At 40.2% G+C, this 15,157-nt stretch overlaps 1 protein-coding gene across 1 annotated transcript; it reads right to left on the bottom strand.

Moving 5' to 3' along the window:
- Window positions 1–2,209: 2,209 nt before the first annotated feature.
- On the bottom strand, window positions 2,210–14,202 carry egf (epidermal growth factor; the record flags this gene model as incomplete). The annotated part of the gene is made up of 23 exons (XM_083891415.1): window positions 14,035–14,202; window positions 12,197–12,396; window positions 11,932–12,113; window positions 11,494–11,721; window positions 11,202–11,404; window positions 11,005–11,118; window positions 10,773–10,895; window positions 8,939–9,061; window positions 8,439–8,564; window positions 8,192–8,328; window positions 7,860–8,008; window positions 7,550–7,654; window positions 7,178–7,404; window positions 6,430–6,597; window positions 6,077–6,229; window positions 5,938–5,994; window positions 5,725–5,841; window positions 5,349–5,471; window positions 5,038–5,206; window positions 4,261–4,425; window positions 2,964–3,066; window positions 2,504–2,600; window positions 2,210–2,415 (listed from the first exon to the last, which is right to left on the bottom strand). Exons 1-23 carry the CDS (start codon window positions 14,159–14,161, stop codon window positions 2,210–2,212), a joined length of 3,402 nt encoding a protein of 1,133 aa, XP_083747541.1. The 5' UTR covers window positions 14,162–14,202.
- Between the last annotated feature and the right edge of the window lie 955 nt (window positions 14,203–15,157).

Genomic DNA, 15,157 nt, shown 5'->3' on the forward strand with positions numbered 1-15,157 from the left:
AGCGTTAGATTTGGTGGAGGATAGAAATGCACCGTCAGTGGAGCATGGGCATGAGAGCTCTGGAGAAGTATGATGGCATGTGTGTGTGTGTGTGATGAGAATGGCGAAAATAATCTTTCAATAATTGCAAAATAACGTCATTAGAAATATTTTCTTTTTGTTTTTTTTGCAAAGAAGTGTTTAAGATTAAGTGGAAAGACAATGAGATTTAGTTTCTATCTATTAATTCAAGGGACGTCTTCTGTTGACAGGTTTAAAACTTGACCGGTGACTAACTAAGAGAAATCACCTTCTTTTGGTCTGTTTTGTTGTTGTTTGCTCATTGAAATACTTGGAGAATAAAGATCGGATTGGATTATGGGAGGATATTTTCCCAAAATGTGGGATTTTCATGTAGAAAATCAAGGTCCATGAAGGTACCATATATGGTTCCTTGCCCCTCTATGGTAAAGAACACAGATACAATGAAAGGAACATTATTTTAGAACAGTGGTTCCCAATCCTGGTCCTTGGAGATAGTTTCTGAGATATAACCATAGATACAGGAGAAGACTGAGCCATATGACCGTACCTTTTTGCCTTCAGTTCTTTGCCCTTTGGTAAAGGATTAAAAGAACACCTCAGTGTGTGCAGTTGCCCACTTTGACATTGTTTGGATAAGAAATGCAAGGGAACAGGTTGGTGGTGTGGTGCTGTTCATCAAAAGACAGTTGTGCGTATAGTTTTATTGATGGAAATGAAAAACTTTTAACTCTTTTAAATTTCACAGTTCTCTTTTTCCAGTTATAGAATATATTTGTGTTGACAGTGACAGATCATGAGAGTCAGATATGGTGTAAAGGCAAAATATTTTTGCTTGGGAGCAGGATACAGATATTCACAATACACTGAAAATACATACAAAAGTCTTTAGTAAGATCTGTGATAATCACTGCAACGCTGTGCCGTGCTGGTAGTTGTTATTCTTGTACACTCTTTAAATCTTGGCAAATTTCACTGCCTCTCATTTGTTATTTCTCCATAATACTGTATATACAGTAAATACGTGTCCCTTTATGAATTAAACAAGAAGTTAGCGTCTATTTCCCCTCCTAAGTTCACACTTAATCAAACAAATGAAGGGTCATTGTCACATATTTAATGTGAATATTTTCTGGTTTGTGGACAAAACAAGACATTTGAGAATGTCGTTATTTCGAGGTGTGGGAAACGACGATCAATGTTATTGACATTTTCTGACATTTTCTAGACCAAACAACTAATCAATTTGTTGAGAAAATAACAAATGACAGATAAATTTGTTGTTAAAATAATCACTAGTTTAATTAACACCAATTTTAAACAAACTTTTGTATTTCTTATTTTTTTTTTAGTATGAAACATAAAGCTAAAGTAAGATGAGGCACCCACAGGTGAATTCAGATCCTGAAATCTTGCCTACAGTGTCTACAAAGACAAACTGACAATCAGATTTTCATAAGCAAGCAATGGAATTGATATTTACTTTTCTCTATTTACCGGTTCAGCTGTGTATTTGTGTTATTATTACATGAGCTTATGTGACACATGATTATAGAAATTGTAGAAAACAGACTGTACATATGTATTGTACATAGTAAAGTAATATATTGTCAATTAGTCTGATGACGAGTTTCAACCTAACCGCTGCATTTTGGGGGAAAAAGCTAAGTATTCTAATCTTCACTAAATCCTGAAATAATTAAGATCAGAGATTGACGATAATACTACAATATCCAGGTTAGACTGATTACACAGTTTAATTTTTCAGTATTATTCTGTCTCTGAACTATATTTTTGTTGCTAACAAATACCAGTATTTTACAAAACCATTGTTCAGGCCTGTGTTCAAAGGCTCCAGTGTATAATAATAATAATTAGTGAGATCTAATGGTGAGACTGCAAAGTGCAACAAATACTCCACCACTCACTCCTAACCTCTCCCAAGCTCATCTGGGAACTACGGTGGCCTCAGATGACTAAAAAGGATGTAATTTTTCCTCTTCAAGCTTCTACTGACTGGTTTGTCCATCCTTTATTAAGCAAGGCCCTTGCGTAAAGTACATATCATTTTATTTTAGAGCGATTAAACACTTATACTAACATACTTATGGTTAGTATATTTAATTTCTGCCAATAAACGCTACTTATGTTACACTCTGGGCCTTTACTGCTGGAATTAATCTCTTCACTAGGAAGCAGACGGCTCTGAGTTTGTTGTTTGGGAGATGTGGGCTGGTTTGAAAGTCGTACAAGAGTATGACCTCGACATTGACGGACTTGACTGACAGGCAGCGGATTCGTTGACCTCCATGGCAACGGCCGACACCATTGAACACTCGTACCCTCTGTTGTGTTTGGACAGTGTCTCCGACTCGTCTGACACGTGGTTGTCACCTGGTGATGGAAAACGGTATAATTTAACAGCTTGTTTTAGTTGTTAATTGTACAAATTAAGTGATTAATTAAGTCATTATTCAAGAACCTGTCTCTGAGGAGCACGACGGACACACAGCTCTCCGTGGACAACCCGTAACAGAGGCGACTTTTCCTTCCACGCCATTTTCTATCAGCATGTAGAACTGCAGGTTGAGAAAGTCAGTCATTAAATGTTGAATGGACTTCTGTTAGAGGTGGTGTGGTGAAGTGATTTGTAAATAAACACATTATTATTTTTTAACACAAAGATGCAAAACTTGTTATCACATATTCTCTGATTCCAGTTTCTCAGTCAGATGAGATGATGTCCTGCTTTTCTCTGGCAAATAAGGAGTTTTAAAGGAAAAAGCCATAGTTTTTTTTTAATGAACTATATTTTTATTAACTTAAGATTAATTGGGAAACTAATTAAATATTGATAGTTGCAATCATTCTCCTCAAAACTTTTTCTCCTATGATTAATTTATAACTGTGATGATGATGATGTTGATGATGCGTGGTCTTACCCGAGGCACGCTGGTGATGGTGGTTTCTGACATGCTCTCATCTGTCACGCTGGTCACGCTCACGTTATCCACTGAGGGCTGTTTGCGGAAGAGTTTTCTAGTTCTGTAAAGAAGTAAGTAAAATAAAAATTGAAATGAATTAAAATCCTCCTCACACTATTTACTATGCCATGCTTATGGCAGGAAATGTGCCAAAAACGGGCTTTTCTTTACTGATGACAGTGTTGTGTTAAGCAGATTATATTCATATACACTCTATTGGTTTCAGTATGTTTGATCTCTCTAACATAGTTGTCAACCACAGACTATCAGGTCTAGATCTAGTCCACGCGTCTAGATTCAGGACATTTGCCATGTTTGTTAATGTGTCGGATATAAAAACGGACGGCATAAGAACCAGTGTTGAGTGTTGGATTCTTGACTTGTTTGTGTGCACCGCGGAGGAAACTAAACCACCGCACTCGAAAAAGCTGCCCAAGTGCACTCGCACTCAAGTGCAGAAAGCAATTTGAAGCCGAGCTATTGGCGGCCATGTAGCGTCTCCACTGTGGTCATACCTCAGCGGCTCCATTTTGTCGCTGAGAGATGACCTATTTTTATGTGATATTGCTGTAGAACAAGCTAAACCAAGCATGTAATTGAAAGCGTGCCACTTCCACAGGGGAACCAAGGCTTGCAAACGATAGGATGTCATACGTGGAGGGTTGGGGGGGGGCTGGGTTAGGGTTTGTGTGCTTTGTGAGTCAAAAGAGTGGAAAATGCCAACAGCCTTGTCCATAAGCCAGCCGAAACACCCGTAAAACAAATCAGCTACTTAGAGACAGCTCAGGTGGAAATAAAAAGGCAGGAGAGTAGTGGCTAGTGTGTACTTTAACGTATGCTCCTCACTCAACCGGTCAGCCTGAGTGGGTTTCATGCATGTGATGTGCTCCCTGACCCCCTGCTGTCATGCCGGGACACCTACATTTCACGGATCATGCCACCATAGGTTTGATAGACACCTCTAAATAAATTCTGGCAGCTTATTCAGTGTTGCAGCAGCCTGTGTGTGTGTGTGTTGCACTGTTCTTCTAACGTTCAGAAGGGTGAACACAGCACTGCTAATGTTGTACATCATTAGTGTCATGCATACGCAGTGTGATGTCCAAGATGTTCTATTTCTAAAACCTGTGGAACCATTTATATCGTATTCTTTTGGGTACAGTCCTGGTCAATTCTTGTCTTTCCTTAATTTTTGACATTAATAAGTCTACATCTATACATCTCGGTCCTTATGTCCCACTCTTTGTCCTCTTACCCGTAGCAGTAGGTGACACAGGCAGTGATGGAAAGCAGGGAGAGCAGGCCCACCATGCACGCCGCGATCACCACGTTTTTCCTCTTCTCTGTTTCGGCCTGTTGAAGCTCCCACCACTCCAAATCGCTGAACTGACAACGCTCGCCCATGTATCCTGAGAGACAGCTGCAGAAAAGACACAGGTCAAAGGTGAAGACATTACCGTCTTTCTTGGTCTAAATGTACTATAAGCATTTATGTAGTCATCATTGTACCGTAATGATATTAGATAAATTAATGATTCAACTTTTAAAAGTCAGTTGGTCTTATACATCCATTGTGTTAAATATAAAAGTAGATCAATTATGACAATTTACAACATAAAAATAATACATACTCTTCTTCATCTCTTGACTGTGTTACATTAAATACTGCTCTGACTGTTGGCTATAAGGCAAACATTCGTCAAATTACTAAGCGGAATGTCTTTAAAACAGCTGGATATACACTAAATACATCATTTAAGATCACATTCATGAAAATCTTTATGTGCACAAAGTACAAAGTATCAATGTTGTTTTTGTGTTTTTTTAAAAAGAGACTTTATGAGAAGCTTTAATCATGGAACAATACTGACACCTACTGGTTGGTTGTTATAATTAACCTGTCTGAGTGTTTGATTTCATTTCCCAACTGAAGTGTGATTTACCAGCTTATGGAAGAACTCCTTTACCGAAAGAGCTTGTATCAGAACAAATCTGTCAAAATAAATGGATTACACAAGAAATTATTCATTACTTGCAAGCGTAGGACTCCATTTCTGGGAAGTAGAAGCAGACGCCCTGGTAGAGACAGTAGGACTCGTGGGTGGATGGGCAGCTCTCGAACGAGTTGCTGTCGTGGTGTTGGGATGTGACATCGGCAGGGCTACCGGTCGTCACCCATGACGATGAATTGACCTGCAGCTCTTGAGGTGAAGGAACGGGGATGTTATGTTGGTAAGTTTTATAAATATACAGTCTGTCACTGCTGCATAATCACAGTCTTTTTGAAACACAAGTAGCAAGAGTGAATATAATTGTCATGATTTTAATATTGCAAAGACAAACCTTGACATGTTTGTCCGTTGTTGTGATATCCAGCCCGACACTTGCAGAGATATTCCCCCAGGGTGTTTTGGCACTCTGCGTTTTTGTTGCAGTTGTGTGTTCCCAGTTTACATTCATCAATATCTGGGTCAAAAGGTGATTTAAAAGGAAAAACAACAACAACCTGTCACTGCATTTATTTAACTGTTTGGCAAAAACAGAAACACTTTCCCATTCCCAGCACAGAAACCTATGATTAAAATGTATCCTACAGTTCAAAAACCCCTGCTACACAACATGACATATAAAGGGGTTTCTGTGCTGAATATAATCCCGTGACCTTTTAGCAGGATATGTACAATATCTTCATCCACCTATAGCGACAGAAATAACTCACCCACACACAACTGCCCGTCACCTCTGAAACCTTGTAGACATGAACAGGTAGGACTGCCTGCCTGAATCAGGCACTGTGCATTCACATCACAGCGCTGTGAGTAACACTCATTCTGGTCTGACAGAGAAGGGGACATGTGGAAAACATGACATTTACTTATAGGAGGACACTGGCGCTGTAATAATTATAAAACTATATCTTGCGTACTGTTACCTGAAACCATCTTGTCTGTGATAAGAGTCAGCTCGCTGGATCCACTCTCTCCAGATTCTACAAGTTAAAATTAATGTTTCATCATCATTTCCACTGTTGGTGTCTGTACCTGACGTCGTACAGCGTGACAAATATTTACCTGCTCCTGTTCCGTTTGTACCATCGCCTGGAAAGCAGGTTTTCCCATCAGCTGAGAGGCTGTAGTGTGGTAAACAGGAGCAGTGGGCAAATCCTAGTTTGCTTTCACACACTTGGGAACAAGCACCGTTCTGGTGGAGACAAACATCTGCCCCTAAAGATACAGATGTAAACGAGGAGCATCATGTTAAACATAAGCTGATTCTTTCTTTATCATTGTCTGTTGTCTTTTAGCCCATGCATACAGTATCTGTTTCCATTATATAGCTAAAATAATGTGTTTATATAACCCTGATAACAACAGCAAACAAACACTGTTAAACATTATTATTGAAGAACACTTTTCTTTTTTACCTGGTTTAGCAAGTGGATGAACCACCACGATGGATGCCGCTTGGACCGTGTTGCCATGGATACTTTGGAGTTTCTTCCCTGTGCGCTTGTGTACACTTCTCAGCAGCTGGTGTTCGCGATCCGAGATCCAGAGCCTGTCCTCGAATACTGCGAGGGCGAAAGGTCGACCTGGACAAATGAGAGATAGAGGAGAAGAACTGGAGTTGACAAGGTGATATTCTCTTTCTCTCGGTTCTGTACTGTTTTACTCGGTGATGACCGCAAGGTCAGGAACAAAAGGTCAAAGAATATTTGATCATTATAGATATGTAATATCTAAAATGACAAGACGTTAACCAAAATGTTTGGAAGTAAACCCTCAGTAAATTGCCAGAGAGGACATAGCATACAAATATGTTTTTTAGCCTGCATGAATAACAGATTTAATTGACTATATAAATAGCGTAAGTATACTCTTATATATTTTTAGAGAGCAGGGGACTCAAACTGTCGTCATTATGTCATTAACATGCTACTATTATTGCATTTATGAACAAAAACAATGTATTTGAAATCTGAGATTGAGACCCTTGTTCTAACATGTACTGTTATTTATAAACTTTTGCTTTTACTGTGTCATTGTCATTCAAAGTTCATAAGGCCGTGGCATATTGTGTGCTAAGCTAACTAACTTCAGCTCATTTGTTGCTACTGTTAACGGTGTGGTGCTCTCCTGTGTGCACATATACACGTTTCAAACCAGCCTCACCTACTTGGTTCTCTAACAGGAGGACACTTCGGCCAGAGCCGTCCAGAGCGGCGGTCTCTACCCGACCGCTCTGCTGGTCGCACCAGAACAGACGGTCGTCTGCGAAGTCGATGGCCAGGCTGCTCGGCGACACAAGGTTGGTGCTCGCGATGACGCGCCGGTCTTCACCGTCCAAAGATGCGCTTTCCACCACAGGATGGGCTCCGATATCAGTCCAGAACAACTTCCTCAAAACAATAAAGACAGGTATGTTAAGGCTACATTCTGTCAAATTCAAATATGACAATTTCATAAATGGGCTTTACATCAGGGAAAACTAAATCTCTTTTCAGACTAGGCAAAAAGTCGTATTTGATATGGGGGGGAACTCACTTTGCCAGAGGATGAACTGCGATTCCTCTGGGTTTTTCCAGTTCTTTGCTCACAATAGTTTCTCTGTGTAGTCCAACCAAGGTACTGGAGTCAACAGTTGAGCGGCTGGAACACAAAAGCATATAAATGAATGTTTAGTAACACAAGAATTACCTAAAAACACCATTAACTCTATTCCTGAAAGTCCTGAAACAACATCCCACACGATTTTATGATTGCAACTCACCACAGGAAACAAAATATAACTCTGTTAAAGCTGTAAAAGAAGCCTTTATTTCAACAACCTCCTGCTCCTGTGCACATCACAAACCTTTCATCGGTCCAGTACATCCTGCGGTTGACCCAGTCGATTGCCAGTCCCTCTGGAGAGCTCAGATCCTCTGAGATGACAATGCCTTTGGATTCACCATTCAAATCGATCCACTCGATCGTCTTTCGGCTTAAACTAGTGAAGTACACCTTCAAATCACATAAAAAATGTTTTAAATAGTGCATTATAATCACTGTTCAAGCAGAAAAGACTAAGTCATGAAATGATACCTTCAGTCCACTAGATGTCAGTAGATGTTTAGTTTGTTATTCATGAGTTCTGAGGGAAACGACAGTGAAATATTTAAAGATAACATTTTTTTTGTATCTTACTCTGCTCTGGACTGGGTCATAGTCCAAAGCTGTGATTGATGCTCTGGGTTCCTCCACCAGGATTTGGTCACCGGTGCCATCAGGATTAATTCTTCGTACATCAACTAAATTAGCAACCAGCAAATAGGGAGGTGGTCCTGAAAAAAAATATGCCAGTGCAGTACATGTTAACGCAGTGAAATGTGTGAGTTGTGATGACAGACAAATCGCTCCACACAGCTTTCTGCTTTGCCACGGCGTGACTCACTGGTTGCAATGCACCGTGTGCCATCATGGTGGAGCTGGTAGCCAGGCAGACATTCACACTGCCACTTACTGGGGCTGATGAGAGTACAGAGCTGACTGCAGCCTCCCAGATCTGAGGATGTGCAGCCTGCAGCAGTCGAAAGGAAACACGGATAATCTTGGTGTTCTCTGCCACATGTTATGTACACAAACTAATTTATTCACACATTTTACAACTTCAAACAATGACTTTATGAATTCATTGATGATTGGAACTGCATTTTTAATTCCAATTGTAACTGCATTCATGTATTTTTGTACATTTTAAAGCCAGCATTCATTCAGTCATTCTCACAGATGGTTTGTGGGAGTCATTTCTTTTTCCGTTTTATTTGGTGGCCAAATAAATGTGCCGACCAACTCTAGCCAACATTTATCTGTATTGTACTGTACTTGCTCCAATGCGATGCATTCAGGGTGACATTTAACCAAATACACAGTAATAAGACTGTAAGACCATACCAGTACAGGCTTGTCCATCATCCTGTAGTATCGATCCCTCAGGACACACGCAGACCACGTCCTCATCTGTTGTCAGACATCCTTGGCCACACTTAGTCATATTGCCCTCACATGGTGTGATCTCTGATTTAGGAGAGAGAGGGAGAAAATATTATTATAATATTATTTCTCAGATTGTTATTATTCCTGGCAAGGAAGTAGATTGTGTGGAAGTGTGAAGAGAATGTAGTCGAGAGTTTTCCTCCCCAGTGATGGCGATGTAAATGTGACATCACAGGTATGTGGCATGTCCTGTACCAGGTGAACACTATACGTACCATACAGTTATCAATCAACTGTGAAATAGTTACATGGTCTGTTGCTGTGCGTTTTAGTGCTGAATTCTTTCAGGCGGAATTGTCTATGATGATGTATACAAAAAATGAGGGAGGAAAAATACACATTTGTATTGAATCAGAAGCAAGAGCAACGCTGTCTTCACCTCGTACCAGGGACAGTAATCTCTGCTGCTGCTGCCTCCAGCGTCTCGTCTGCTGCTTGGCCGCACGCTTGTTTTCTTATGCACCTTCTGCTTGTCTGTTAAACAGCTTAGACCGACAAAGCTGCTGCTGGCTGCTCAGAAGATAGTACGTTCCCAATTGCGAATGCCACCTCATCATGTAATCTTTGTCCGTCTCTGAACTGTTCCTGTTTTCTTGGCCTCAGAGATTACGACTTGTCCGTATACTCTAGTGCAGTTTTAGATTTAGTCACCGCATAAATGGTGCATCTTTTGACGCCAGAAAATGCCAAAAACGGGTGGATTTTAGAACATCTGTATTCAATTAACTGTATGGTAGAAATTCACTTCATTTTTATTGTTTTGAAGTTGGCAATGTTATTGTATTTGCTGCTGTTAATTAAAAAATGTAAACACATTCTATATTTCCTAAAAGTCCTCCGCAAATTTAGCTGTTCTGACCAGTTTATGTAACTAAATTTTTATACACGTCGTCCTCATGACTGCGTGACGATAGTAGCAAAATATTAGATTGTCTGAGGTATTTGTTCACTTAAAAACAATCACTTGTTACGCAGGCCATGACCAGACACATTGAGAATTAAAGGTATTGGAAAAAGCCATACGAAATAACTAGATTCATATCATTTGACGAATAGCTCTAATCCCAACGTTGACCCCTTTTCTTGCTCGATGTTACAGTTGTAATTTATTTCGACTCATCCCTATTGAATTTTAAATGCCTGCCTTCAAACTGATATATTGATACGTTGAACAGTTAGGCCTCTAGGAGTGCGACAAAGTGTCAGCGCTTTGACCCCAGTAACCTAACACACAATTGGGAGTTCTCATATATGTCCAGTCTTGTCTGGTTGTCTGTGACCCTGCCTTTTTATTGGCCCTGAAAGGTCAAGGTAGTGTCTGGAGGACAAATGCCACCTTTCATAGACCACACACACAAAAAAAGGAAAAAAAACACACACATAGTGACCAAACAATGCTAGCATTGTCAGTTTTTGAATAATACCAACATGTTTCCTAAATATCCAGGACAGATCTGTTACAATCGTAGCTGAATACCTCACAAATGCCAAATTGCATCACTCTTGGTTTGGGTAAATGTCCCACAGAAGTGTATTTGGATTCTTTAAGAATTTAAAAGTCACTAGTAGTCACTTGTCGGTCCTCAAGTAACAGCTACTGCTGAGCCAATTTACTGCAATTAAACTTTAATCGGGCTAATGTAAATGCTGATACATTACAATATGATGGAATAATTAATAACTTATATCATCAAAATGATAAAATATATGATTTAAGAGTAATTTACTTTACCTCGACACGTCTTCCTGTCTGGTAGGAGGGCGTATCCTTTAGGACACGTACAGAAATAAGAGCCTGGGATGTTTTCACAACCAAGAGAGCATCCATGGTTCCAGTGGGCACATTCATTTACATCTGCAACATTTCAAGAATATAATAAATCAAAATGGCTGAACTAACAAAATAAAGTGTTAATTGATAATAATTATTATTTATTATTTGATTTAATGGCAAAAACACCAACCTTCACAATAAGTGCCTTGCTTATTGAGAGAAAATCCCTCGTCACACTGACAAAGCTCTTGCTCAGCTTGGTTAGAGCAAACACTCACACAGTTCCCTCCCTGTTTGTCACAACCTGTTTGAAAGAGTTCACAAAATTAGTTCACAGTTGATGAATTATAGCGTAATATATAATAATGTCAAAGGTCTGTCTTTAACCTGTAAATGACGATAGGGGATCTGTCAAAGGCTGGTTGAGGGGATGTACCACCTTAATATGAACTGGGGGTTTTGCCATTTGTTTTTTATTAACATCCAGCGGCTTTCCACCAATGTACTTGTCCACTTGTTTTATAACTCGAGATGCAGCATCAGTGTAGTACAAGTACTCCTGAAAAACAGATATCTCCAATGTCTGAGACCTACAAAAACAGCCATGATGAGTTAATCCACACTGAGTTCATACTTCACACTTAATAGAAGTGAGCAATCACAAGAGAGAGATATGTACCAAAGTGGCTGATCTATGACTTGAAGGCTGTTTCCGTTGTAATCGCAAGAGGCAACGGCACTTTCTCCCTGCAGACCAAACTGAACCCAGAACAGCCGTTCGTCTTGACGGTCAATTGTCAGTGTTCTCAGTTCTTGTGGAATCTTAACGAGTGTCTTTTTCGCTTGCCCTGTCAGGTCAGACCGTCGGATACTTGGACTTGTTCCACCAGAGAGCCAAAAAATGAAACTGAAAAGTATGCAAAAAGTGGATTTGGACACTTCAGACCATGATCTTAGAACCCTGAGATCAGTCTGGCATTTTGCACCTCTGTACAAGTCATGCTTGATGGGAGGAAATTCAATATTTGCACAGTAGTAACATAACAAGAGCTAGGATCTGTGAGCAGATTGAACAAAAATAATGACAAACATAGATGTGTGCTGCAGAATTAATTACCTGTTAGTGGGCTCAACAATTACAGAACTCGGTTGGATCAAGTGTCTCAAAACTGTTCTCTCATGTTTCCCATTCAAGTCCATTCGCTTAATTTTTCCCTTTTCTTGACTTGCCCAATACACAGAGTTACCGATCCAGTCCACTGCAAGACCCGAAATGTGTTTGTCAGATGAGTACAGTTTCTGCAACACAATTAATTCATAAAAATGTTAATTAAATCCCAGATCAAGGCATACTATATAAGCGTGTAGGACTTTATAGTCACCTGTTTATGTGCTCCCCTCACTGACGCTTTGTAGATGATCCCACTGTGTTTGTTAGCCCAGTAAACTTCCTCTTCTCGGAAATGTAAGTCGAAGAGTATCGAGCTTCCCACACCGGCCACGAGCCGTCTGTGGTTCTTCCCATCGAGGTCCATCCGGTGAATGGCTCTACCGTGACCGAATATCAGGAAAGGCTGTGAAGCTTAACAAAAATCAAACATCACACACACATCTCATGTGAGTTGGTAAAATTGAAGGACCTAAAAACATTCAGATTATTGTCCTAACTCAGCAATGATGTAAACTAATAAGGTTTTGTACTTTGGCAAATTTCAATGGCTATAATTGTATGTAAATCATATATAAAGGCAATCTGGTCTATCATGGTCACGTTGAGCCATGGATACTCACTCCTAACTTTCTGGAATGAAGAAAACGATGAGCAACACCAGACAAACAACATAATGAAATGGCCTTAGATTACTAAAGACAGCCACTGGTGCTGAGTTGCTAGGAAACGCCCCGATGAATCACTGATTGACGAGTTCACAGGGTGGTCAACATGCTTGTTAACCCACTGCACGGAGTGCTGTCAAACTCACATTTTCCATTATATTTAGGGACAAGATGGTTCTCCTGATGCATGAGTCGGCAAACATTATAGATATTGATTTCCAAATTTATATGGTGGTAAATACTGCTCGGACATTTTGAGTGGGTATTTAAGCTGCTAAGCCAGTTCACAAGGCTTGGCAAATGTAATCCTGTTGCTTATGAAAACATCATCTGTGTATGGATTCTTAAACACCAAGCAAATGAGATTGTATATTGACTGTAAATACCTAATGGTAAAAAAAACATCCACATATCATCGATTTAGTTATACATAACATAATAGATTGAATCAATATCTCAAATACATATAAGTGTAATGTTAAAACTGCACAGTGTGTAACTTTTTATCATAAACAAATATATGTTAGATCTTGTGTCACCGGGTGACATTCCCATGCTGCACAGAGGAAGTGATTTTTTTTTTTTTTTTTTTTTTTTCTTAAATGTCCAGTCAGATAGCGGCTATAGCTACATAGTGCTAGTAAAGCATGACGTGCAGACAGGTTAGAGTATGATTAAAAACATAAAGACGTGTCTATGAAGAGTTTCAGCGTTAAACTCTACTGCGTTAAACTCTAAGATGCTTGAATGTCTGAAGAATTTGGCTTCAGGCTCCTTGAATCTTGTTAAAGACTGGGTTAGTTGTCTCATGGACAAACCAAAAAGTGTTAAGGGTATTTCAGTGGCTGTTGTGAAACCACACAACTTTTCATAGAAGTCAGAAGTTATTTGTGGTTGCTGAAGCTGAACTCTTGCCCGTCTGTTTGCACGTCGTCCACAAGCTTTCGAATGATGTCCCTGTGGTGTCCCACAAAACACTTCGTCTCGTTCTGAGATACACCCACTCTTCACTGGCTTGCTTACAGCGTACTGTACCTTCAGCACAGTGTATCGTATCTGCTGATTCGTCAAAACAATAATTCTGTGTGACGGCCTTAATATAGAGTTGACGTCTTTTACTTTATATCGTGCTGCTGGTCATAGAGATGGTCATTTTTAGTTTTAATGGTGGCAGTTTTTAACCACTGAGACACATTGCTTCAGGTGTATTGGAGATAAAGTGTAATCCTCTGTCTTTTGCCAAGCACAATAAATCTATAGAGCCTGGATTAAGAATGAGGAGATGGCCACAGTCAGCGGAATACCTCGTAGTCTACACCGCATTACTTCTGTCAATACAGTAAAATGGGATTACCAGCCTGCACTGGAAAGATGTCAAACTCACCCACACAGCTGCTGTTTCTCCCCGCTCGTGACATACGTTCGTCCCAGCATGCTGTTCCAGGGGCCAAGGCTCCAGATCTTTGCACCATGAAAAAGATCAGCGCTGCTGTGATAGTCGCAGGCAACATAATCCTTGGCCTCACCCCCTTTGCTTTGGGAGTTGCACTTGTTCAGTCTTTCTCAGGCATTCCCACTGTCGGAGCTGGTGCACACGAATTCCCCCAAATAAAGCAACATCTGCTTTAAGGCTGTTGGCATCTTTGTCCAAGGCTTCAACCTTTGAGAGACAGTGGAGCTTTACATGCCAGGAGATGTCCAACTAAGTGATGAGACCAACGTAAAACCTCCCAATGTAGAGATGGAGGACTAAAGGTGGAGGAAGAAAGAGGGCAATACTGTTATTACTGTATTCGACCAAAAGAGAAAAAAAAAATCTGTGTGGGATCCTCCTTACTCCCCACTACGGCCCCCGGAGTGCCAGTCTGTTTTGGAAGCAAAGATTGAAATTCCTGACACCCCCGTGGTACATTTTGCACATGCTATTCCAGCACTGGAGCAAGATCTTCTTGAAGGTGCAGTCAGTGTCTCGAGCAGAATGTGGAATATGCAAGAAATGAGGCTGAGCTGAAGACAGGACCCTCATAATAACAAGTCTCACCCTCACCCCACCCTCCTGACCCGTGTCGTTTCTCAATTTGGATGGATGTCTCAGAGTTGAGACAGAGTTTTTGTGTCTGGGAGGAGGTGCATGCCGAGATGGACATTCCTTATGAGGCAATCGGACAGGACACATGGCTAAATTATATATATATTTTTAATTTACTTCAGGCATTTTGTACCAAACTATTGCACTATTCATTAATGACCTACATTTACAGTATCAGTATAATTAATGCATTACACTCACACACACAAACACACACACACACACACACACACACACACACACACACACACACACACACACACACACATACACACACACACTCACAGAATAGACACAATGTCGATGTGTCTTGTGAGTGAATGAGATGCCAGACCGTCTTCACTTTGGCTCCCAGTCATTAAAATGAGTCACTATCCCGATTATCCCTAAATTGTTTGTCTTCGTTTTACCCTGGAGA

The sequence above is a fragment of the Microchirus variegatus genome (assembly GCF_963457635.1).
Source record: "Microchirus variegatus genome assembly, chromosome: 6".
NCBI classification, from domain to species: Eukaryota; Metazoa; Chordata; class Actinopteri; order Pleuronectiformes; family Soleidae; genus Microchirus; species Microchirus variegatus.